The sequence below is a fragment of the Girardinichthys multiradiatus genome, chromosome 3, assembly GCF_021462225.1.
Source record: "Girardinichthys multiradiatus isolate DD_20200921_A chromosome 3, DD_fGirMul_XY1, whole genome shotgun sequence".
Taxonomy (NCBI): domain Eukaryota; kingdom Metazoa; phylum Chordata; class Actinopteri; order Cyprinodontiformes; family Goodeidae; genus Girardinichthys; species Girardinichthys multiradiatus.
Window position 1 is genome coordinate 27,198,958 of NC_061796.1, and position 26,235 is coordinate 27,225,192.

Below are 26,235 nucleotides of genomic sequence, written 5' to 3' on the forward strand. Positions count from 1 at the left end.
GTCAGAAAATAAATGCATCTCCCACTTGATTATGGGTGGGTCAGGCCTGAAACCTCAAGCCACAATGCTATCATCTTTGCTCAGAGAAGATTTGCTCGAGTATCTTTTGACAGATACATCAGTTAGAAACAACCAGAAGCAATGCATGCCAGTTACTGACACACAGCCACACAGCAATTTGCAAAAGTATTGACACCCCAGAAGCCTTTCAGATTTTGGTCGAAGTACAACATAAATGTTTAAGTAGAGCTTTTTTTTGACAGACCAACAGAAAATAGTGCATATTTGCAAAGTGAAAGGAACAAATAAAAAACGGTAGAACCACCATTGTGTACATTTATAGCTAGAGGTGTTTTGGGTAGGTTTCTACCAGCTTTGTGCATCTAGAGAGCTCAAGCTTAGTCAAACTGAATGCAGACTTTCAACACAAACCTTCAAACCCAGCAACAGGTTTTCACTTGTGACTGGGCCATTCTAACAAATGTGTTTAGATCTAAATCAGGCAGGTGCAGCTCTGGCTGTATGTTTAGGGTCATCGTACTGCTGGACAATGACCAGACTAATAAAAACAGGCAGAGGCGGTGGAACTGTGGTGATTTTTACAAACACATCTTTATGTCAGTTGATTTCCAATAGCTCTTATGACTTATTTGAGTTAAATAGGTTTGTTTTATTTAAATGTATCATCCTCCTGGTTCTGCAGCATCTTCCCTTTAGATTTCTAGGACTTTCTGTCTTCAATTATTACTCAATGATTGTTATAGTTAGGGATTTTAACATTCATATTGAGGACATATTATGTAAAACTGCCAAAGAACTCATTTACATTATGACAGTTTTTTAACTTTCTGCAGCATGTATCTGGTCAAACTCACACAGCAGGACAAACTCAGGGCTTGATCTTTATTTTGGATGTTTTTCCTAATAAGCTGTAGACAAATTAAGCTCATTTCAGTGACTATATTTCAGTCATTTTTAACATATAAACTACTTCTGAGTCTGTCCCTACTAGGTGTTTAATTAATGATTCTGTGATCGCTTCACTTTTTTACTATTCATTTCCTAGATCACCCTAGCTAAATATTTACACACAAGACCTCCGATGTTCATGCATGTAAGATAGTAAAGCAGTTGGAAAAAAAACAAAAACAAAAAATACACACAGGCTTACGATTTAAAGAACTGCTGAGCCTGTGAAAGACGTCAACCCTTGCTATTTCAAGAGCTGGATTGTTGGAACCCCAGCCATGGGTTACAACATAGATGAACATGGACTCTGAACATTTCAGTATGACAGTAACCTACGCCTAACCCAGCCCAGGAAGAGGATGAGTCATAGCTGACACCCTGTGACATCATTAAGTCTGAACAAAAACACCGTGTTCCAACATGGCGGCCTCTTCCAGGCCACATGGAGAGACACCACGCACAAATGTCTCCTTGCAGGCAAGAAGGCATATCTCTTTAACTTGAATCCATAAAGTAATGATCTGCTGATTGAGTAGGCAGCCTTCATTAATAAAAAGAGGGTAATTAAGACAAGCTTGACTTCTCTTTTTGAGGCCTACAGAAGCTACCTCTGTCCCAGAGAACTCTACACAGCAGCTCTAATTGAAGCAGAGAAGGTAACAGGACTGCAGCATTGCATGTCTTTCTGCGTCCAGTTAGCGAGGGCTACTCTGAAGGAGCCGCAACGTGCCTTTGTGTTCAGTTCAGACCACATGTGGATGACCGGACAACTCCGCTCCTCAACTCATCGAACCAGGACATCTTTTCTTCAGGACGGTTAATGCAAGAGGTGGTGTTTTGGGCAAAGAAATTAGTTTAGGACAGTGGTTCTCAATTATTTTCTATCACTGATGCCGTGCTCACAAAATGGCCAGCCTGTTGGCAATACTCATTGAGTTTTTGATGAAAGAAGTCCGATAACTTACTGGTATAACTGGGGTGTAAAGTCTCCAGGTGCTGCATTAATTTGGTTTCATGCTATTTGCCTCCAGAGTTTTTAAACACAAAACACAAACGGGTCTTTCCTCATTTCAAACCATATTAATGGTAAATCCATGGGCAAGGTAGGCTTCGTCATATTTTCTGATTTTATGTTTACCCCCATTTCTTACCAGTGGCAAATTCTCCATTTTTCTTTTTACTGTGACAACAAACTTCTCCATCTCTCCACCATCAGCTCTGTTTACACCAGAGCTGTGCACTTCATCCACTGGTACAGGCAGCCTGTTAATTTGTTTGAGCACTGCTGCCACCTAGTGACTAGTGGTTTATTGTTCAAGTATGAATAAAGACATTTGAATCCACCTCGCCTCTCACACCTCCCTGACTCCTAAACATGCCCTAAACATAAAGGTGATCAAGCGTTCCACAGTCTGACCTGTGACCCCACGGGCAATGGAATAACCTTCCTCGTCATTTGTGGTGGCTTCAGTCACTCGATTCCTTTTTCAATAATGAGTTAATGTTCATGTTTAGTTAGTCTTGCATTTTCCTAGGATTTCTACCAGCATTACGATTTATGTGCCATGTTATGCTCGCTCTTTACTTTGTCTTTTCTGCTTTTTTATACAAGTTTTAATGCTTTTTATCTCTTATGCTTTTTTGTTATATCTTCTACAGCAGATAAAAGAGTGGCACAGTTCTTAAAAATCTTGACTTATAGCAATAACATCCTGGGTTCGAATCGCAGCCTTGGTCTTTCTGCATGAAGTTTGCATGTTCTCCCTTTGCATGGGTTCCCTCAGGGTACTCCAGCTTCCTGCCACAGTCTAAAAGCCTGACTTATGTTAAGTGGTTTCTCTAAATTGCTTTGGTATGACTGTGTGCGTGCATGGTCATTTGTCCTGTGTGTCTCCGTGTTGTCCTGTCCAGGTTGAACCCCGTCCCTAACCCAGTGACCACTGAATATTGGCACCTACCCCTGTGTCCCCTACATGGATTTTGGCACTTTGCAAACACATCTCATAACTCCAGGCCATCTCTGTTAAGTCTTCTTGGCTGCATCTCTGTGTGTATCCGGCCTGTCAGTTTAGGTGGACTTGTCTTGGTAGGTTTACAGTTGTGCCAAACGCTTTCCACTTTAAGATGATGGATTGAGCAGAGCTCGGTAAGATGTTCAGAGCTTGAGAAATTGTTTTACACCTTGCTTTAAATTTCTCCAGGACTTTATCTCTGACCCATCTGCTGTGTTCCTTGGTCTTTATGGTGCTGTTTCTTAATGAATGTTCTCTAACAAAACTAGGCCTACACAAAACAGCTGCAATTTTAGTGAGATTAAATCACACACCGGACTCTAATTATAGTTAGATCAGATAACCTTTGAAGGCAGTTGGTTGCAATGGATTTTATTTACAGGTATCACCAAGGGAGTTGAATACAAATAGATTTATCAGGTTTTAATTTGTAAAAGATTGTGAAATAATATATTCTTATCCTTCTTATGTGCAACATTGTGTTGGTCCATCACATAAAATACCAATAAAATCTAATACAATATGTGGATGTAATGTGAAAAAGAGTCTGAATATCTGGACATGAAGGTAAAAATTACCTGAATTAAATAGTCAGAAATTTGGATATGGCCCTATGGTGGCTGTTTTGGCGTTTTACCATGTATGTTTGTGTGTACTTTAAGTCATTAAAAGGTTCAGGTCAGCAGAGAAGAGCAGGACACAGTGGTTCACTTGGCTTCACTATATTCATTTCAACTATTCTCTTGCTTGAAAATTTAAAACGGAACCTCGTTAGAAAATCTTCCCAAGAAATTCAAATGAAATGTTAAACATCCTCAAAAGGTTGCCATGCAGAGCTAAAATGAACATGAGAAAACATCTTAACAACTCACATCTGTGTTTCAATTCCCTCAATGTACAATGAAGGAAGGAAAAGAGGTAAACATATTAACGTTGCCTTTACATGTCCCTGACAGTTACTAAGCTCCCCTTGTAACAAGAAGTGATGTAGAAAATAACTCACTGCTTCCTAAGTGCCATAACTGTGTCATGTCATTTAAATAGATACAAATTTCTTTGGTGCTTCCTTGCACATAAGAACAGAGTAGCAGCAAGTATCTTACTTGGCAGCAATGTGTAGTAAACTTCTCTTTACCCGTCCAAAGGCGTAGTTCACATCAAACTTGGAGTTGAGGAGCAACTCTGACACAGACCTTTCAGAGAAAGGAACCAAATTAATAGACAGAAAAATACATTCTTTCTGGAAATAAAAATCTTATAAAAACATTATAATCTGATTTGGTGAATCATGTCTCGACACATCTATTCTAAAGACATTTTACCCTGGCTTACAGACAGGACTCTCACCTGTGCTGGTCAGCCATGACCATTGGCATAAGGGTGTAGACTGCAGTCTCATTGTCTGTGGAGAGAAGGTATGAGAAAAATAAGGGGAACAAACAAAACACTAAATAATAAAATAGAGAAGAAAAAAAAACAGTATTTTAAGTGAGCTAATCCAAGGCATTAGTCCAGTGGGCCTGCTATTATCTCTGTTACTGCAGTAGAGAATTACTCCTCAATATGCCAACAACTGGAGCAAAAAAAAAGCTATTACAGCGCAGAATGGGCTTTCTGCAAGTTTCAGTAAATGTTATTAAAGACCTGTTAAGATCATTATGATTTAGATGTAAAACCTGCTATAATTAAGAAAAATAAATCATTTTCTGAAATTACTCATTCAAATAACTTGATAGCATTAACAAATTATTGCTGCAGTTGGTGCCACTGTTCCCTTCCAGAAAGGGATACTCCAGCTTCCTCCCACAGTCCAAAAACATGACTGAAGGTTAGCTGTTCTTTCTAAATTGCATTTATGCATGAGTGTGTGTGTCTCTGTGTTGCCCTGTAATGTACTGGTGACTTGTCCAGGGTGCACCTTGCCTCTTGCCCATTGACAGCTGGAGATACACCAAACCTGGTATTATTGATCCCTCTCAGGTCACCAACAATCCTATCTAGTCAAATGATGACATCATCAAAGCCACACCGTCTGAGAACAAGAAGTCACTTTTTTCACTTGGAAAGGTGCCTCTCTGACCCTCTTGACCCAATCAACTTGAAACTGTCAGGTGACTGATAACTAGTGGGTCTAACTTCGTTTGAAGCACAGTGACTTTTCATAAAAGGGCGTGGCCATGGCGGCGCGGCGAAGTCAGACGTCACGCCATGGCCATACGTTTGGCTCTAATTTCCACATATATCATTGGATCTGCACCAAAATCAATGTGATTGATCCTAGTCCAGTCCCCAAAAGAAATCTGATGACATATTTGGTGGGCGTGGCCTAATTTCTCCACAGCGCCCCCTACAAAACTTTTAAAAAATCACCCCCAAGCCATGCTTTGACCGAGGATTGTGAAATTTGGTAGATATATGTAACTTCTCAAGCCCTACAAAAAAGTCTCTTGAAGCATTGGTCCAAACCCCACAGGAAGTCGGCTATGTTGGATTGAAGTTGCCATTTTGACCCCAGATTTGCCCTTTCTATCCCGCATTTCTGAGCCAACTCCTCCTACAGCTTTTGACTTAGAGACTTGAAAATCACACAGTAGACTCTTAAGGCACTGGGGATCAAAGGTTATCAAAAGCTTTTTGATACATGGAAGCGTGTGGGCGTGGCCACGCCTCAAAATATGACTTCTCGCCATAAAAGACGAAATGGATACAGCTCCTACAAGGAAAGTCACAGAGACCTGAAACCTTCAAAGATTGATCTGTCTCTGGTCCTGAACAATATTCACTGATCAGATGCTGACATCATCGAAGCCCCGTCCCCTGAGAACCGGAAGTGTCATGTTTTCCTTTAGAGAGCCAATTTTTGATGTTCTTCACCTAATCAATGTGAAACTGTCCCAAGTAACAGATAATATGATGGTGTAAGACAGTCGCCAGTACTTACTGCTTTAGCTGGAGGGTGTGGTTATGACGGTGTGGCTATGACGGTGTGGCGAATTCTGATGTCACACCATGGCCATACGATTGGCTCTAAATAACACATGCATGGTCCGATTCACTCCAAAATAAATATGGTTGATCTTTGTCAGCCCCCAAACAGCTCTATTGGATTACATTGAAATTTGGATCAGTAGCGCCCCCTAGGACACTTCAAGGGCTACATCTCCCTCATACATCATCGGATCCACTTGAAGTATACATGATCATAGGTCAATGCCGAACATCTTGCCACAGTCAGTTTATGACATCATTTCAGCCCCACCCACTAATAAACAAGTGAGTGCAGCTTCCATCTGGAAGGTCGGATTTCCCCCAAATTTTGAATACTTCTCGCCAGACCAGAATTGTGCATCAGTGAAGATCATGACATGACGCTCACAGCACCACCTAGAGGCGACATTTGGAATTGAACGGCGGCCTCGTTGGGGGCGTGCAGCCGGCGATGCCAGGCTCCCTGATCGCTGCACAGGCGGAATTGCGCTGAGGTGCGAGGGCCTTCAATGCTGCTTGCAGCTTTAATTTTATTTAGTATTACTATAACGAGATTATTTCTTATTTTCTTAAGCAATAATGTTGGGATTTTGAGAGGGCACGGTTTGTTGTTTCCTTGTGTGTGCCAATGATGTGCTAATTCAACGTCTGCTCCTAAACTCAAAGCTTATAATTTAACCTCAACTCCTGAAATTTAACTTTGAAAATAACTTCGCTCCTTTTGAGCTGGCAGACACTCATCCTCCAGTCTGGTCTTAGGAGTCGGCTGCATTTTTACAGAATTCAAATAACAAAATTATGAGCACATCTAACTGCATTATTTCTGCAGTTCGTCACTAAAGTGTGATGATTGATCGGCCAGTACAGTATTTAGTCAGGGATCTGATTTATAAACATACTTGCTTTTGGAATTGGTTTGTAACTTGGTCCCACTTTAAAGAACTCTGTACCAGCAACAATGTTAATAAATAAGTCGAACATGTTACCCTCTGGAAGTTCCACGGTTCTGGCCCGGCGGAGGGAGCGGGTCAGTCGACTGAGCTGTACATTAAGCTGCTCCATCGCCCGTTCCATCATAGGTGAACTGACAGCGGGGATAAGCCTAGTTCTTATTTGTTTCTAACTGAGTTGTATTGTTTCTGGATCACGTCCATTGACGCTGACAGAAGATAACCCGCTTTTCTAAAATACACACGGAGCTATTCGGCGTTTCGATGGCTCTTTATGTCCGTACGCCTGCGTTGTTGCCCAGCTTCTCATGCTTCCTGTTGTGATGACGTTTGAGTGACGCAATTTTAAAGAGCACAGCGCTAAAAGGACTACAGTAATAACTGACCTTAGATGCAACAAGACATAGGACCACCCTAAAACCACACTTTTCCAGGAGATCATCTATTGAGAATGTTAATTAGGAGGTTTGATTGTTACCATTATAACAAATACAGTATTTCAAATAAGACTAAAGAGGTACACTTTAAAATGCTCTATAAGATGTACCCAGAGTCTTCATTGAAAAATTTGTGGAAATTGACATATTATGTACTTTTTGTAAACAGCAAGGTGAAACAATCACTCATCTATTTTTAGAATTTGAGGTTTCCAAATTCTGGTCTAATCTTAAAACACACATCTCTCTTTTGGAAACAATGTTGGACCTAATTTAACTCTCAAAGATGTTATCTGGTACTTTGAACATCCATAAAAATAACTTTCAGTTTCTGCTATTCTGTTATTATCAACCCCGTGTTTTCTGCATCAGTCAGTGGTGGCAGGTGAGGCAAAAATACTGGCATTGATCAGAGAAAATCATTTTGTCCACTTGACTGTTCTATACATTTTTTCTGTATATGATTGCAACATATTCATTTGAAAAATGTCTAAATTTCCGTATTGCCGCCTAGGGGGCAGTGCGGAGCCCCATTGGCACAGACCACAGCATGGTTGCTACGCTGCTATGGAGTAATTTAACTGTCAAAAAGATGTGCGCATGATTCTAACCATCCCTGTTCGTATTTGTATGTCAATAAAAATGCTGGACAGAAAATTCTGCGGCCATGCGGGTTAGGGTTGTTTTTATGTGAGTATGAATCTAAAAGTTGTGAGTGCAAAGTCTTCTGAATACAACTCAAATTTCTACGAATACGAAGTCCACTGGTGTGGACACGAATACAAGGTTGTGGGTACGAGCAGAAAAGTGTTGAAATTATGTCACAAGGGAGAGTAATCGAACCGCGATTCCACCAATCAACATGCTCCAAATTCAAAGATGGCAGTGGACCGGGTGGAGCTTCCAGCTCAGGTGAAGCATCACAGGTAAAGTCAATAACGTGTCTATCCAGTATTTATTTTTAAAATTTCGACTATTTTAAATAATATACATTCTTGGACTTACAGGCTCACTGCTATAGCTGGTAAGCTAACGGCATGCCATCTGTGACCCATTACAATTTGTGACTGCAGGGGGCGATAGTGTGCATTTATTTGCATATTCGTCTTAAAGACAAGCGAGAAGAAGAGTCTTTACGTAGGTTGTGGAGGGAAAATCGCCACAGAGGAAAAGAAAACCGCGAGATCACCTGACTTTAGCAGATAGATACTGAGAGATTATTTACTTTTGGAAGTAGCGGTAAAAGGCATAAACTGGTATGTGAATGGTTCAGAATGGATACACAGGAGGACAATATGGACTTTGATTACAGAGTGTTGAAGAAACACATAATTTGTTAAATGTTGAATTTACAAAAGTCGAATTAAATTATGGACTTAGGAAGACAAAAAATACAGCACCAGGTAAAGATCAAATTTGGTACAGAAGGATAAGGCAACTTGGTGGAAAATCGAAAGATATAATATTACAATTATATAATAAAATATGGGAGGAGGGAAAATTACCACTGAGCTGGAAGGAATCAATTATAATACCAATAGCTAAACCAGGAAAAGATAACTCAAATCTAGGAAATTATAGACCAATAGCCTTAACATCAAATCTATGTAAAATAATGGAAAAAATGATTAATAGAAGACTAGTATATTATTTAAATAATAAAGGATATATGTCAAAGTATCAAAGTGGTTTTAGGAAAGGGAGGAGTACTAATGATCCAATGCTATGCTTAGAGCATGAAATTAGAAGAGCACAGGTAAATAAAGAAAGTGTAGTGGCAGTATTTTTTGATATAGAAAAAGCATATGATATGATGTGGGTGGAGGGATTATTAATTAAATTACAAATACTGGGCATTAAAGGGAAACTATTTAAATGGATTCGAGACTTTTTAACAAATAGGAAAATACAAGTTAGAATTGGGGAAGTGATCTCAGGAAAATATATAGTAGAAAATGGAACTCCACAGGGGAGTATTATAAGTCCATTATTGTTTTCAATTATGATAAATGATGTTTTTAAAGATATTGGAAAAGAAATGGGATGTTCACTTTTTGCAGATGATGGAGCTGTTTGGAAAAGAGGAAAAAATGTAGATTTCATTGTAAAGAAATTACAAGAGGTTATTATTGAAATAGAGAAATGGGCGTTACAATGGGGATTTAAGTTTTCAGTTGAAAAAACTAAAGTAATGATATTTAATCAGAAAAAAATAAACAAGGAAATAAAATTAAAATTATATAACCAAGAATTAGAGCAAGTAAAGTATATAAAATTTTTAGGATTATGGTTTGATGAAAAACTAAAATGGAATATAGATATTCAAAAAGTTGTTTATAAATGTAAGAAAATTTTAAATATTATGAGATGCCTGGCTGGCAGTGATTGGGGAGCAGATAGGAAATCACTAAAACAGATTTATACAGGAATGATAAGATCTAACATTGACTTTGGTTGTATAGTTTACGGTTCAGCAGCTAAAACACATCTGGTTAAATTAGATATTATCCAACATCAGGCATTAAGATGATGTACTGGAGCATTTAAAACTAACAGCAGCAATAGAAATAGAAATGGGAGAAATGCCGTTAGAGTTAAGAAGAATAAAACTAGAAATAAATTATTGGTTAAATTTACAAGGTAATAACTTGGATCATCCAATTTGGGAAATTTTAAATCCATGTTGGGAAAAAGAAAAGAAAGAAATGAAGAGTTTTGGATGGACAATTGAAAATAAAGTAAAATAATTTAAAATGACTGATTTAGAAATTAGTCAAACATCACAAATATTGATTATACCACCATGGATTCTACCAGAAGCAATAGTAGATATGTCAATAATGGAAAAGATGCAAGATAAATCTTCCATCGTAGATAGTTATTCAGTACAGATACATTTAAATAATTATAGATATATTCAAATATATACAGATGCATCAAAAATAAATGGAAAAGTAGGAATAGCTTTTGTAGTACCAGAATTCAATCTAAAAATAGGAAAATGAATTATAGACGGCTTATCAGTATACACAGGAGAAATATTGGCTATATTATTAGCTTTACAATGGGTAGAAGTTATAAAACCATTAAAAACAGTAATTTGCTCAGATTCAAGCTCTGCATTATTAAATTTAAAATATACTCAATCAGATAGTACGATGGACATTTTATTAAAAAAATTTCATACGTTATACAGAATACAAAAAAATGGGCTTGATAGTTATATTTGCGTGGGTTCCAGCACATATTGGAGTAGAAGGAAACGAGAGGGCAGATAAAATAGCAAAGAGGGTAATTCAAAATCCTATTAGTTTTACAGTTAAAACAAGTAAATCTGAGGGAAAGAGTATTGTTAAAGGAAAGTTGATGGAAAAATGGCAAAAAAGAGGTGGGATGAAGGAAAAACAGGAAGATGATTTTATAAAATTCAGAAGATAGTAGGAGAAAGAAGAAATGGAAGACGAAATAGAAAGGAGGCAAGTGTGATAACAAGGTTGAGATTTGGACATACAGGACTTAATTATACACTTTTTAAAATTCAAAAGCATAATACTGGTAAATGTGATTACTGTGGAAAATATGAAACAATAGAACATGTTATATTAGAATGTCATAAATATGAAAGAGAAAGAAGATATATGAGGAGAGAGTTTGAAGGTATTAAGGAAAAGGTTAATTTATTAGATATTTTGAGGAAGAATTTAGGGAATAAACATATACAAATAGTGATTTGATTTAAAAAAAAAACAATTATTTCATAGAATTTGATTATAGTAGATAAAATTGTGAAAGTATGGAGGATATAGATGGGTAGAATACAAAATAATGTGTAAGTATGTATATTTGTATATATATATATATATATATACGTAAGCTTTATTTAATTTGTAGAATTTAAATATATATACATATATATATAAATAGATAGAACGACACGAACCACACTCCATACCAGTAGGTAATGCTACTAAAAGTTTGTTGCCAACCGCCAATAAAACCAACAAGAAGAAGAAGAAAATCGCCACAGAGGAAAAGAAGACTGCGAGATCACCTGACTTTACTGCCCGGAATCGCTGCCAAGATTGATTTTTGTTAACAGTATTGAGCAGATAGATACTAAGAGATTATTTACTTTTGGAAGTAGCGGTAAAAGGCATAAACTGGTATGTGAATGGTTCAGAATGGATACACAGGAGGACAATATGGACTTTGATGAATGGATGCCAGTAAGTAGAGGGAGAGGACGGGGAAGAAGTAAAGCAGAAGAAGGAAAAATGTTAGACAGCCAAAGGAGTAAAAGAGAGTTGGAAGAAAACAGTTCTGAAGAAGAACAACAAGGTAAATTTACCTCTAGAACAGGGTAAATCTGGACTCATCAGACCATATGACCTTCTTCCATTGCTCCAGAGTCCCATCTTTATGCTCCCTAGCAAATTGAAGCCTATTATTTCCGGTTAGCCTCACAGATTAGTGGTTTTCTTAAGGCTACACAGTTGTTCAGTCCCAATCCCTTGAGTTCCCTTCACATTGTGCGTGTGGAAATGCTCTTACTTTCACTATTAAACATAGCCTCGGCGTTCTACTGTAGTTTTCTTTTTTCAATTTGATTTCACCAAACGTTTAAGTGATCGCCCATCACTATCATTCAGGAATTGTTTCCGGCCACATTTCTTCCTCCAAGACGATGGGTCCCCACTATCCTCCCAGTTTTTAATGATGCATTGGACAGCTCTTAACCCAATTATGGTAGTTTCTGCAATCTTCTTAGATGTTTTCTCTGCTTGATGCATGCCAATGATTTGACCCTTCTAAAACAGACTGACGTCTTTTCCACGACCACAGAAAGTGTCTTTCGACATGGTTGTTTAAGAAATGAGAAGTAACTCATTGCACCAGTTGGGGTTAAATAACTTGTTGCTAGCTGAAACATAATCGCCCATGTAATAATTATCCAATGGGAAGCTTGTACCTATTTGCTTAGTTAAATCCAGGTGGTGACTTTTTTTTTGACCAGGCAGTATAAGTCAGGATCTGTCTCTTAGGTTTTTGTGTTTGTTTACTGTCTGCTCAGCCAGGTGCTTTTCTGTTCATTCAGGTTTAGATTCCTTCTGTTTAGTTTTGTTACTTCCTGGATTCTTGTGTTAGATGTGGTTAGTTTATTTTTGCTTTATTTCAATCTCGTTGTGTACTTGCTTCAGCTCATATAGATGTGTTCTGATCACTCCCTGCTCATTTGTGTCAATTAGTCACTCCCTCAGTTCTCCTGCATCGCTGGTCACCAGCTGTTTCATTTCCTTCCTGATTAGTTCCCCTCTCAGTTCATTCTCCACTTCAGTATTTATTCTCTCTGATTTTCATTGTTTGCCACTGGATCCTCCTGAAAACTGCACTACTGATTACACCTGTACCATGTCTCTGTGATCATCCATTTATTCCTGCCTAAGTTCCGTCCTGTAAGTTACCTCCTGCTCATCGTTATTAAAAGACTTCTCACTCACCATTTGGCTTCCTCGCTCTGCTCTGCACTTTGGTCCGACCCAAAACCAGCACGTTGTGACATAATATATTTAACATTTTGGACACTGAAACTGAATTGTATATGATAAGTAACATTTTTATCAATTTTTAATATTTGAGAAAAATTATTTTAAAAGAAACACCACTCGGATTCAGATTCCGAGTGGTGTTTCGTTATTGGACTTCTGTGCTAGTCACGGATTGTCCATAATGAACACCATGTTTAAGCATAAGGGTGTCCATCAGTGCACTTGGCACCAGGACACCCTAGGCTGGAGGTCGATGATTGACTTTGTTGTCGTATCGTCAGACTTTTGGCCCCATGTTTTGGACACTTGGGTGAAGAGAGGGGATGAGCTGTCCACTGATCACCACCTGGTGGTGAGTTGGATCTGCTGGAAGAGGAGAAAGCCGGACAGACTTGGCAGGCCCAAGCGCATAGTGAGGTCTGCTGGGAACCTCTGGCAGAGCCCTTGGCCAGGGATGTATTCAACTCCCACCTCCGGGAGAGCTTTGACCAGATTCCGGGGGATGTTGGAGACATAGAGTCCGAGTGGACCATGTTCTCTGCCTCTCTTGTCGATGGTGCTGCCCGTAGCTGCGGCCGTAAAGTCTGCGGTGCCTGTCGCGGCAGCAATCCCCGAACCCGGTGGTGGACACCAGCAGTGAGGGACGCTGTCAAGCTGAAGAAGGAGTCCTATCAGCTGTGGTTGGCTTGTGGGACTCCTGAGGTGGCTGACCGTGAGGCCAAGCGTGCCGCAGCCCGGGCTGTGGCAGAGGCAAAAACCCGGACCTGGGAGGAGTTCGGTGAGGCCACGGAGAAGGACTACCGGTTGGCCTCGAAGCAATTCTGGCAAACCGTCCAGCGCCTCAGGAGGGGGAAGTGCTTCGCCAACACTGTTTACAGTGGGGGTGGATGGCTGCTGACCTCGACTGGGGACATTATTGGGCTGTGGAAGGAGTACTTCAAGGATCTCCTCAATCCTGCCATCATGCATTTCCTCGTGGAAACAGAGGTTGGGGACTCGGGGTTAGACTCTTTCATCACCCAGGCTGAAGTCACCGAGGTGGTTAAAAAGCTCCGCGGTGGCAGGGCTTCGAGGGTGGATGAGATCCGCCCTGAGTACCTCAAGTCTCTGGATGTTGTTGGGCTGTCATGATTGACACGCCTCTTCAACATTAGGTGGCGGTCGGGGACAGTGCCTCTGGCTGGCAGACTGAGGTGGTGGTCCCCCTTCATAAGAAGGGGGACAGGATGGTGTGTTCCAACTACAGGGGGATCACACTCCGCAGCCTCTCTGGTAAGGCCTACGGCAGGGTATTGGTGAGGAGAATCCGGCCGATAGTCAAACCTCGGCTTCAGGAGGAGCCGTGTGGTTTTCGTCCCGGCCGTGGAACACTGGACCAGCTCTATACCCTCTACAGGGTACTCGAGGGTTCATGGGAGTTTGCTCCGTGTAGGGAGTGCTCCAGGAGTATGGAATCGGGGGCCCTTTATTAGGGGCCATCCGGTCTCTGTACAAGCGGAGCAGGAGTTAGGTCCGTATTGCCGGCACTAAGTCGGATCTGTTCCCGGTGCATGTTGGACTCCGGCAGGGCTGCCCTTTGTCACAGGTCCTGTTCATAACTTTTATGGACAGGATTTCTAGGCACAGCCAAGGGCCGGAGGGGGTCTGGTTTGGGGACCAGTGGATTTCGTCTCTTATTTTTGCAAATGACGTCGTCCTGCTGACCCCCTCTAGCCAAGACCTACAGCATGCACTGGGGCGGTTCGCAGCCGAGTGTGAGCATCTGGGATGAAGATCAGCTCGTCCGGAAAAGGGTGGCTTGTCCTCTTCAGGTTGGAGGGGAGTTCCTGCCTCAAGTGGAGGAGTTCAAGTATCAGGGTCTTGTTCACGAGTGAGGGAAGAATGAAGCGAGAGATTGACAGACGGATCGGTGCAGCTGCCGGAGTAATGGGGGCACTGTGCCAGTCCGTTGTGGTGAAGAGAGAGCTGAGCTGAAAAGTGAAGCTCTCGATTTACCGGTCAATCCTCACCTATTGCCATGAACTTTGGGTCATGACCGAAAGAACGAGATTCCGGATACAAGCAGCAAAAATGAGCTTCCTCCTTAGGGTGGCCGGGCACTCCCTTAGAGACAGGGTGAGGAGCTCGGCCATCCGGAAGGGGCTCGGAGTAGAGCTGCTCCTCCACATCGAGAGGAGCCAGTTGAGGTGGCTCGGGCATCTATATCGGATGCCTCCTGGACGCCTTCCTTGGGAGGTGTTCCTGGCACATCCCACCGGGTGGAGGGCCAGGGGATGGCCCAGGACACGCTGGAGGGAATATGTCTCTCGGCTGGCCTGGGAACGCCTTGGGCTCCCCCCGGGAGAGCTGGAGGAGATGTCTGGGGAGAGGGACGTCTGGGCGTCTCTGCTGAGTCTGCTGCCCCCGCAACCCGGTCCTGGATAAAGCATAAGACGACAAGTATGAGTACAAGTATGAGTATTTTAAAAGAAATTATCTTTCATGTATAGCAGCATTGTTATTATTTCATTGTCTTTTTCTTTTCCTTTTGTCTCTCTGACATTGTATGTACTTTTTTCTTTTTTTAACCCTGCCATGGTCCTGGCTAAGCGCTGGTACAGAGTGAGGCAGATGTCACCGGAGACGCCAGAAAGAACTGCACACAGAGTTGCTCTGACCCCCGCAGGACCAAAAACCTAGGGCAGTGGTTGGAAATGTGATGTGGTGGGCTCCCTGCAGCCCAGCATGTGGAAAAACACGAAAGAGACACGGGAAAACTCGAGAAGTGCACATGGGGTCCATGCGACCCCTTCAGGATTGCGGGAGGGTTAAGAATATCTGAATGATTTAGACATGTTTTAAGAGTTTAAAATTTTCGCAAAGTTCTTAAATATCTTTATATAACATTATAATGTTGGTCAGTTAATTTTTTTTATACACAATCTAACAAAATACCTGAAATAAACCAGGAATACTGGAGTAAAACACTGAGACATTTAGACATTGAAGACTGTAACATCTAAATCTCAAACAGCTTCTGTAGAATTTTAGGTCTTTTTTTTTATATATAAGCCCAGTACAAAATGTAATTAGTAAGAGATTGAAATATTTTAGGTTTTCTACACATTAACAAGACAGACACCTGGCATGTATATACCAGCAAAATAGTACTGTCACATGTTAATAAAATGACAATTAGTTGAATTAGAACTCATGACCATTGTTGTAACACAGCAATTAAATAACTTTTATCTTTTTATCAGCAGTATGCAATGTTTGTCATTTGAGTGCTCTGTACATGTATCTGTTTTCAGTGGTCATTGCTGTGTTCAATCACATTTAAAAACATTTTAAAACTTGACACTCACTCAATTAGAACACTTTTCATTATTCAATGAAAAGGTTTGTAATATTTTGCTTTTTAAGCATCCAGTACAATCCATCTTTTTCATGTTCTGTGCTTAGTCACTTAAAAATATTGCCATGTTTTCAGAATTTATTTTTAGAAAGTGGCATGGCAAACTAAAACCGAAACAGAAGAAAAATGTGGAAAGATTATTGATGCACAGGTTAGTTCTTTTGAAGTCATGGGACATGGAAAATGTTCTTCCATTTAAATATGTTGCTATATGTTCGTATTGTATTCTGTGTTTGACACCTTGGAATTAGTACATTTAAAATTAATATAACAGAAATTTGTTAAAAATCCAATAATTTATAATCTTAAACTCTTGAGTTGTTGTAGGAAGAATTTAGCAGAAATAGTGATTATTTTTAGCGCAACTATTTATTTATTTATTTATTGTAGGGATCCCAATTAGCACAGATATTTACTTTGGGTGGCACTTCAGCCGGATTATTTGACAAGCCAGAACCAACGCTGTCTCCTAGAGCATTAGCAGCAGCTCAGGTATAGCAGCCTGTCTCCAACTATATGTTGCAAAGTCACTAAATAACCTCTTTTTATATAACAGGATGCTGATCATCATGACAATGCAGTGCTACAGCTCTCCCTGAAAGTTTCCAAACAAGTTTCAATTTCCATTTGGAAGGGCGATTTAATAAGCTTTAAAGGGAGATGTTGTTAATGATACCCTTGCGCATCATGGTGGACTTGCTAAAGCACTGTCTGAAGCTGGTGGAACAGACATTCAAGAAGAGTGTGATGAGATAATTTCCCAAAAGGGAAAACTGAAAACAAGATGCAGTAGTGAGTGGCACAGGAAAAGTACCCTGCAAATCTTTCATGCTGTGGGACCCCAACTGAAAAACAACCCCATGCAACCCATGCTGTCTGGAGCCAAACCACAACTGAAGAAAGCAATTAACAATGCACTCAGAATAGCAGACAATCACCAGGTCTTTTCAATAGCCTTTCCAGCAATAAGTGCAGGAATTTTTAACTTTTCTGTGTCTTTAAGTGTTCAAATACTTGTTAGCTCTGTGAAAGAATTCATAGTCAACAAGAAAGACCAACTCACCTCAAACAGTTCCATCTGGTAGACATTAATGAAGTGGCGGTTCTGGAAATGCAACGGGCCTGCAGATCACTGATAATGGATCCATTGCCACAAACTAAAAAGGAAAATCTTGTGAATGCTTTACACCATAATAGTAGGAAACACAAAAAAACATTTCCTGTATAATTTCATATATGCCCTTATTATTACAATAATAAAATTCAAAGAGGCAAAGACTCAGTACTAATACTAATTAATTCCAAACACAGTATGTCAATAAAATTAAAACTTAAATAAATAGGTCACATTATTGTAAAAAAAAATATGCATTTACTATCCCACATTGGGGAAATTTATCATACAGTGCCAAAAAAGTATAAAGAAGACATTGGAGTTTTACACAAGACTGTCAAGCTAACTAATGTGATAATAATACAAACAAAAATATAAAATGTACTTAAAAAATTATATAAGAAATATGTAATGAAAAATAATACAAAGACTACAATGGTAAAGTGAGATCTAAGGGGAAATACAGCATACATTTAGAATAAAACATTAACAAATAAGTATATAATGTACAGAATGACAAAGAAGATGAAAGAACCTGAATATATCTTATACAAACAGTAGTATTTTTGAAAGTGTCACGGTGGGGTTTTGGGGTGGACCGAAGCGCAGGCAAGAGCTTGGCAGCAGCATTTCAAGCAGTCTTGAGCTTTATTCAAACAGTTATGAACATAGCAAAAATCTCAGCAGGTTCAAACATGAGACTATTCAAAACTTACTTGAGTTTACCCTGCAGGACGTAGCAAAAACTGAACCTTATCAGTAGTTGTGAATGGGTGTGAAATGAGGAACCAACAAAGGACAATGAAACAAAACCAACTAATATACAGAGCGAGAACAAAGGCAGGTAATCTAGGAACTAAGAACAGGTGTGACAAGGAGGCAGGAAGGCAGAGGGAACAGGGGAAAACGAAGCTATAAACAAATAAACAAATGAGAGTAGAGAATAATCATGCACTGAGAAACTTGAGGGAACATGAGAAACACCATAACCTAAGAACGAACAAGGAGCCCACAAAGCAAACCAGATTACAGAGTAACAAAACCACACAGACTGAACTGACAGGAAGGGAAGCAGAGAACATGAGGACTAGGATGTAAACAAACAAAATGTAAACAATAAGTAAACACAACCTAACCAGAGGGGCTGGAGAAGATAAACAGAGCACAATAATAATACTCATGATAATAATAGCAATAATGACAACAAAGAGAAAACCATACTAAGTCATAACTAAGAAAGATAACACTAACTAAAGGAGCTATGAACGAGGAGGGAGAGAAACACAACCTAAGATTCAAAATAACTGAGGAGAAAACAGAGCACAAAGCCAACACTGAGTCCAAACGGTGACACACCCTGACAGAAAGTGCATTTGTAGAATAACATATTGATAGAACAATAAAACATTTTAGAAGACTTAATATGAGTATTACTAATCTTAAAACAGAATTCATTCAACCTGCAATATATTTAAAAATTGTTGCGATTTAAATAAATATTTTTCTATTTTATGATGAATGTAAATTTCTCTGCATGTATTACTTTTCTTATTTCTTTATGTAATATGGTCTTTTGTGCAGTGTCAATATAACAATCCATTTTTTATATTGACGTTTTAAAGTCTCAGAAGATGGCCGAAGTGGAAGCTATGAAGACATCATTGACTGACTATCAGAAGCAAGAAGTCAGTCAAAAACAAATTGCAATACACTGCTTAAAGATTTTATGTCCCTTTTAGATCATTAACTTACACTTTACAATAATTATATAATCATTACTTATGTTATTGCTTTCTAATAAATATTAAAAAAAAATAAAGTTTGATTTGATTTAGTCAGAAATGTTCCCATAAAACAATTTATAAAAAACCCTAACCCTTTTTAACAGATAATTGTAAATCAGCCATACCCCTGAAGAAACATGTATTTTTCTGTGCATATTTAAAGAGGTTAAGTTGGAGAAGTTAATCTCAAGACCATTATCAAAACTAAACAACCGATTTTCATTTGTTCCATTTAAAGTTGTTGTACTTGCTTGTCAGTGACATGTGATAATCAAAATCATAAGACATATTATTTGTTCATCATTAAATGGGTATGTACATGAAACACCTTTTATTTTTAATATGTTTTTACATCGTACAACTCTCACCTCTTCGATTTGTAGGGAAAAAAAGACTCAGACGTTGTTGTGTCAGTCATCCCATCGCAGTTCAAACGACACAACTTAGTTATACATCACAGTGAACTGCGGAAACTTAGGCCACACGAGTGGCCTACAGGCGAGGTACATAAATGTACATAAATTTGAACAAAATGACATTCAGCACTCATATTTTGCATTTTAAATTGTTAATAACTTTTTGTTAATTATTTCTTTTGTCAACATTTCAAATGTACACTGGAAGTTCCTGGTAAGTACTTATTCATTGCATTACCATTATTCAGCCAAAGCAAATCAATTGCTTTTTTTATTAATCTTTTGTTTCCAGGGTTACACCATGTAAATGCAGCAGATGGGCTTGTGTACTTGCTGGACACTTCAAAAAGTTCAAAGGAGCAAGAAGAGTCAGACCTTGCAGCCCAAATATTCTGGTAAAAATGAACATAATGTCACATATCTTCACAGCAATTAAAACTATAGTAAGATTTCTTTCTCCATTTTTGTGCAAACCTGAATAGCAACGCAGAGACACACAAAACATGTAACCATCGCAGCAGGCATAACAAAGTTTGCACAAACAAAAAGGCAATGCACCGGCTAAATTATTATTCTTTCAAAGATGAAGGTGGGGTCACAGTACAACACTTTCCTGATTGTGAAAACACTTTGGCTTCAACATGAGCAGACCCTTTTCAGCACATCTCTGCTTCTCAAATAAAAGATAAATGATTACACTCTGAACAGCTGCAATAAACGAGCCATCACACAGGACAGAATGTATCTAAGCAAGCAAACTGAATGAATGAAACTGTCACACAAACTCCTATAGTGACATATTTTTAAGCTACTGTATCTAATAATGAAAGTACATTCCAAATGCGGCAAACTTTATCTGTCATAAAACAAAAAGATGAGTTTCTAATATAAATTACATGGGCCCTCTCTAATCCTGTGTCCACCCTCAGTTTAAACAAAGTCTTTCACATTTCTCAACAAAATAATCACTTCACAAAAACTAAATATATCCATTTTACATACGTGGACAAAATTGTTGGTACCCCTCAGTTAATGAAAGAAAAATCCACAATGGTCACAGAAATATTTGAATCTGACAAAGGCAATAATGAATAAAAATTCTATGAAAATGAGCAAATGAAAGTCATACATTGCTTTTCAAACATGCTTCAACAGAATTATTTAAAAAAATAAACTCATGAAACCGACCTGGACAAAAATAATGCTACCCTTAATTTAATATTTTGTTGCACAACCTTTTGAGGCAATCAAACGATTCCTATAACTGTCAATGAGACTTCTGCACCTATCAGCAGGTGTTTTAGCCCACTCCTCATGAGCAAAGTGCTCCAGTTGTCTCAGGTTTAAAGGGTGCCTTTTCCAGACGCCATGTTTCAGCTTCTTCCAAAGATGCTCAATAGGATGTAGGTCAGGGCTCATAGAAGGCCACTTCAGCTTTCTGACACTGGGCAGCATATTTGTCTCTAGAATCCCTTGATAGTCTTGAGATTTCAAGACACCCTGTGCCAGATTCAGCAAAGCAGCTTGAATTTAACCTTTGATCTCTTTAGAAGTTTTTCTGGGCTCTTTTGTTACCGTTCGTATTATCCTCTTTGTTTTGTCATGAATTTTCCTCCTGCAGTCACGTCCAGGGAGGTTGGCTACAGTCCCATGGATCTTAAATTTCTGAATAATATGTGCAACTGTAGTCACAGGAACATGAAGCTGCTTGGAGATGGTCTTATGACCTTTACCTTTAACATGCTGGTCTATAATTTTCTTTCTACTCTCCTGAGACAACGCTTTACTTCGCTTCCTCTGGTCCTTGTTGAGTGTGGTACCATGTCACCAAACAGCACAGTGACTACCTGTAGCCCTATATATAGGCCCACTGACTGATTACAAGAATGTAGACGCCTGTGATGCTAATTAATGGACACACCTTGATTTAACATGTCCCTTTTTCACATTATTTACAGGGGTACCATCATTTTTGTGCAGACCTGTTTCATAAGTTAATTTTTTTTAATAATTCTGTTGAAGCATGTTTGAAAAGCAATGTCTGACTTTCATTTGTTCATTTTCATAGAATTTTTTTATTCATTATTACCTTTGTCAGATTCAAGTTATTTCTGTGACCATTTTGGATTTTTCTTTCATTAACCGATTATTTATGCCCCTTTGTTTTCATTGTTCCTGGTTGGTTCGTCGTCTTAGAAAGGTAATCTAATTCAGTTCAACTTCAGCCTGAGATGATCAAAGTTCTGTCAGAGTTCATGTTAGTATCCTGGTCTAAGAGCGTGAGTAATAAAAATTTACCTAAAAATTTAAATTATTGTCAGCATCAACGGACTGGATCTGCATCCTCATTGGCTGATCCTTACATAGCGATTAGTTCTATTTCGTATAGGCTTCACCCTTTAAGTTATCGCTAGTGGGTTTATCCCTTTGCGCGCAGCCAGTTTCTCCTCGCTAGAAGGGGAATTCAACATAGTGGACCAATACTCACTGGAAGAATCACTGGATATCTTCAATGCTGGGCGGGAATCGGGCGATTCTGCCTCTGAAATAGTGACTGATAGTACATCTGCTCCTCTCCTCCGAACGGAGTACACGGAGACAGGTGCATCACCAGCCCTGTTTGAATAGGACCTTCAGCCCTAACTCGATACTTAGTGTGGAATTGCTTCTTTCTTGGTAAAGGACCTGTTTCCCCTGATTGACAGGCCAAGTTATTCAGTTGAAAAGTGGCATTATGAAATAAACAGGCCATGGGGGAAAAATGACCCTTTTAAGATAAAAGCTGGCTTTTTGAAATAAAAGCTGACTTTTAAAAAAATGGCATTTTGAAATAAAACACTGCTGGAATTTATTATAAAAATAGCCTCAACAATAATTTCAATTGTTGGGTAAAAATTATATGTAAAAAAATTATACTACAAAGCTGATTTTAAAAAGAAAATGAAATATATTTCATAACGATGAACTGAGACTTTAAAATGCATTAAATCATTTTACAATTTCATTGTCACATTATATGTTTATCTATTATTTACTGATGTAGATACTTATTTCATAATGTTTTATTTATTTAATTTTGAGCAGGTATTGCATTATTTTCTTGAAAATTGTAAGGTAAATGATGGTGTTAGGGCTTGGTGGCTAAACCTGAAACTCACACTTATACATTTTCATTGAATTCAATTCAATTTGCTTTGTTGTTCCTGACAGATGATCAAGATTATGAAGAATTCTTATCTTAGACCAAGGAATTGGTGGATACTGTACTTATTAGATGAAATAAAGTTTCTTACAGATGGCAATCGCAGTCATGGAGGCATTTCCAAACAAACCAAGTATGACATTTTCAATCATCAAACCAGATATTGAAAACAGTTTCGTTTGTACTGCAAATTCTTGAATCATCAGGTAATTGGGTAATTTTCAGTTTTCCCCGTGGGATATTCATTTATTTCAGAATCAGAATCAGCTTTATTGCCAAGTTCGTGCATAGAAACAAGGAATTTGCCTCCGGTACACTTTGCTCTTTTGTTCTGTTTTTGCATTACAGAATATACAAATTTACAATTTACAATATACACATATCTAATAAAAAATGTGCATTTGCAACTTCTGTATGTTGTTGTTTTGTACTCTATTGAATGTTCATCAGAGAAACAGCCTGGGGGAGAAAACTGTCTCTGTGGCGGCTGGTTTTAGTGAACAGTGCTCTGTAGCGACGGCCTGAAGGTAAAGCTCTGAACAGTTTATGTGCAGGGTGTGTGGGGTCTGCAGAGATTTTAGCAGCTCTTTTCTTGACCCTAGACCTGTATAAGTCCTGGATGGAGGGAAGGTCAGCTCTGATTATTCTCTCTGCAGTCCTGATTATTCGTTGCAGTCTGGACCTGTCCTGTTTTGTGGATGAGCCAAACCACACTGAGATGGATGAACACAGGACAGACTGAATGATGGCAGTGTAGAAGATGACCAACAGCTCCTGTGGAAGGTTGTACTTCTTGAGTTGCCTCAGGAAGTACAGTCTCTGCTGGGCCTTCTTTCAAACAGTGTCTATGTGTGAAGACAATCTCAGGTCCTCAGAGATGGTGGTTCCTAAGAACCTGAAGTGGTCCACGGCCGATACAGTGTTGTTGAGGATGGTGAGGGGGGTGTATGGGGGTGGTGTAGAAAAATAGCAACAACTGTGCAATGTGCTCAGCATCCAAACCACCAACGCCAGGGCAAGCTGTCACTGACTGGGTGAGTGTTGTAGAACTCATAGTATTTTTGTGGTGATATATAATAAAGGTTTATTTATCATGAACATAAAAGTGGAACACCATCGATAGATAATTTATAACATCTGAATCACATGCATGTATCCATCAATAAAGTTTTTAAATTGCCTATGATTCTGTGCAGGGTTGCTTGGAGGCTGATGCCTACCTAAAGCAAAGAGTTGTGTTAGAGAATGGTCACACCTATAAAATGACCAAAAAAGAAACTTACAATAAAAATTAACATGCCATGATATAGATATTGCTGACTGACTTAACATTTGTGTGGTATATTTACAGATTCAGTGTGACTCATGCAATCGGTGGTACCATTTGCAATGTATGCACATGGATCCTGCAGAAATGCCAGAATGGATGAGAACAGTGTGGGACTGCCCGTGGTGTCACTGATAAAAGTATTCATTGTTTTCAGGTTTTGAAGTTGTTGCATTCTTTCAGGTTGCATTCAGGTTAGATTTAGATAAAAAAAAATTTAGATCATTTTTTTGGTTTGATAACTGTTCTGTTTTTATAAATAACTTTGTTTGTCTTAAATAAAAAGTTGGCAAAGTTGAATATGAAAAGCTATGTTGAATAAAAAGCATGTTGTATAAAGAATGATGTTACTTGCCTTTAACCCTGGAAATCAAATGTACTTGGGATAAAATCACATACTTGACATGCATTGTGAGGTACTCTGACAAGTTATTTTTCCAAAAATCTACATTAAAATTCAGAAATATTAATTTGTGTTATAGTATAGATGACCCTCTAACATAATCTGAAGAGATTGTCTTGTCACCTCTCATGATTCTGGATAAATAAATTCCTAAAAGTGACACAAAAGCATGTACCGGATAAACATTATTCGTTACTTTGAGTTGTGTATTTCTCGAAAACTCTACAGTAAAATTCAAAAATATTAATTCTGGTTATAGTATAGATGACCCTGTAACATACTCTGAAGAGACTGTGTTGTCACCTCTCAAGATTTTCAAGAAATAAATTTCTGAAAGTGACAGAAAAGTATATAACGGATAGGTACTTTGACCCATTATTTCTCAAAAAATGTACAGTAAAATTATAAACATAAAACGTGTATGTAAAAGTTTTAGACCAAAACGTTTATATGGGGTATAGCCTTACTAAATTCTGCACTTCACAACGGTCCTTTTTCACCTAACTGTCAGGTTAAATAGGACTAGACAGAGTGGTGCAATCCTGGAATGCACACAAAATCCCATGTAATGAGCTGAACATTTAGAAGAGTCTTTGACCACTAACATTTTAGTATAGTAGTACTGAAAGACTGTCTCTTAAAAAAAAAAAAATGTTTCACTGTTTTTCATTCCCATGTTTTAGGTTGTGGGTTACCCAATGACCTCGCAGCAGCTGGCTGTCCAGGTGAAATATCAGATGGGCTCCTGCTCTCACAGAAAACTACCCTGATATCTCCCTTCTTTTTAATGAAGTGGTTAACAGCAACTTTGTTCCCTTTCAGGATGCCTTGTTGTATCTCATCAATGTAACACAGTAATATCTGAATAAGTACTGTAATTCTGTTTTCCTATATAATCTGCTAGCCAGGTAGAAACTGCTTCACTTAGTGTTAAAGAACTCTTTTCATTTTGCTCCCAAACATAGATGAAAAACATGGCAAATAAACTGTAATAGAACTAATTTATTTTGTACGATGCATTTTTTAATACAAAAAGTATTGCATCTCACCAGTATTTCCAGAACAGCTCACTTCAAATATGTTATAACACACATAACACTTGAACATAGAACACTTTTAGCAAAGTATAAAATATGCATTGTTTGCAATGTTGCAAAAAACACACACACACACACACTGTATTTTATTTTCTAAAAAAAGAGTGCACAGCATAAAATATTGTAACATTTCTCAGTATTAAAGTCAGCATAAGGAAAACTGTATTTACTTATTTAAATGTGGTGGAAGAACAAGATATAAACAGCAAAACTACCTATTGTCAAATGTACAATATTACTCACCAAGTATTTTTTCCAGTGCAGAAAATAACTCAGCAAGTCCAATGAGCCTTTGGGTGTTGGTATCAAACCCACCAGCTCGACGATTTGGGCAAAAGACAGAGTTGGTCTGCCATCATTACAGATCCTACACCCAAGAATGCTTTTGCAGCATGATGAAACCATGGGCTCATGCACAGTACCTGAAAATTGAATGGAAAAATGTATTTTTTTAAAGTACAGTATTTGATGATTGTGATTACATTATGATGACAACAAATTGGTACATTATTTACCAGATGTGCATTTATAATTGTTAAGAACACCGAAAAGACACACACTGACTGCTGAAACTACCACTATTGTAGTTTCAG

The 26,235-nt window shown here is 38.6% G+C and overlaps 1 protein-coding gene across 1 annotated transcript in view; it reads right to left on the bottom strand.

Annotated features, from left to right (window-relative positions):
- hace1 (HECT domain and ankyrin repeat containing E3 ubiquitin protein ligase 1) overlaps nt 1-7,222 on the bottom strand; it is a 93,114-nt gene extending 85,892 nt beyond the window's left edge. Inside the window, exons 1-3 of the mRNA XM_047361806.1 lie at nt 6,956-7,222; nt 4,329-4,383; nt 4,085-4,174 (exon numbers count right to left, since the gene is read on the bottom strand). Of these exons, the coding sequence (XP_047217762.1) occupies nt 4,085-4,174; nt 4,329-4,383; nt 6,956-7,046 (236 nt within the window). The 5' untranslated portion in view covers nt 7,047-7,222. The remainder of the gene's footprint in view (nt 1-4,084; nt 4,175-4,328; nt 4,384-6,955) is intronic.
- Between the last annotated feature and the right edge of the window lie 19,013 nt (nt 7,223-26,235).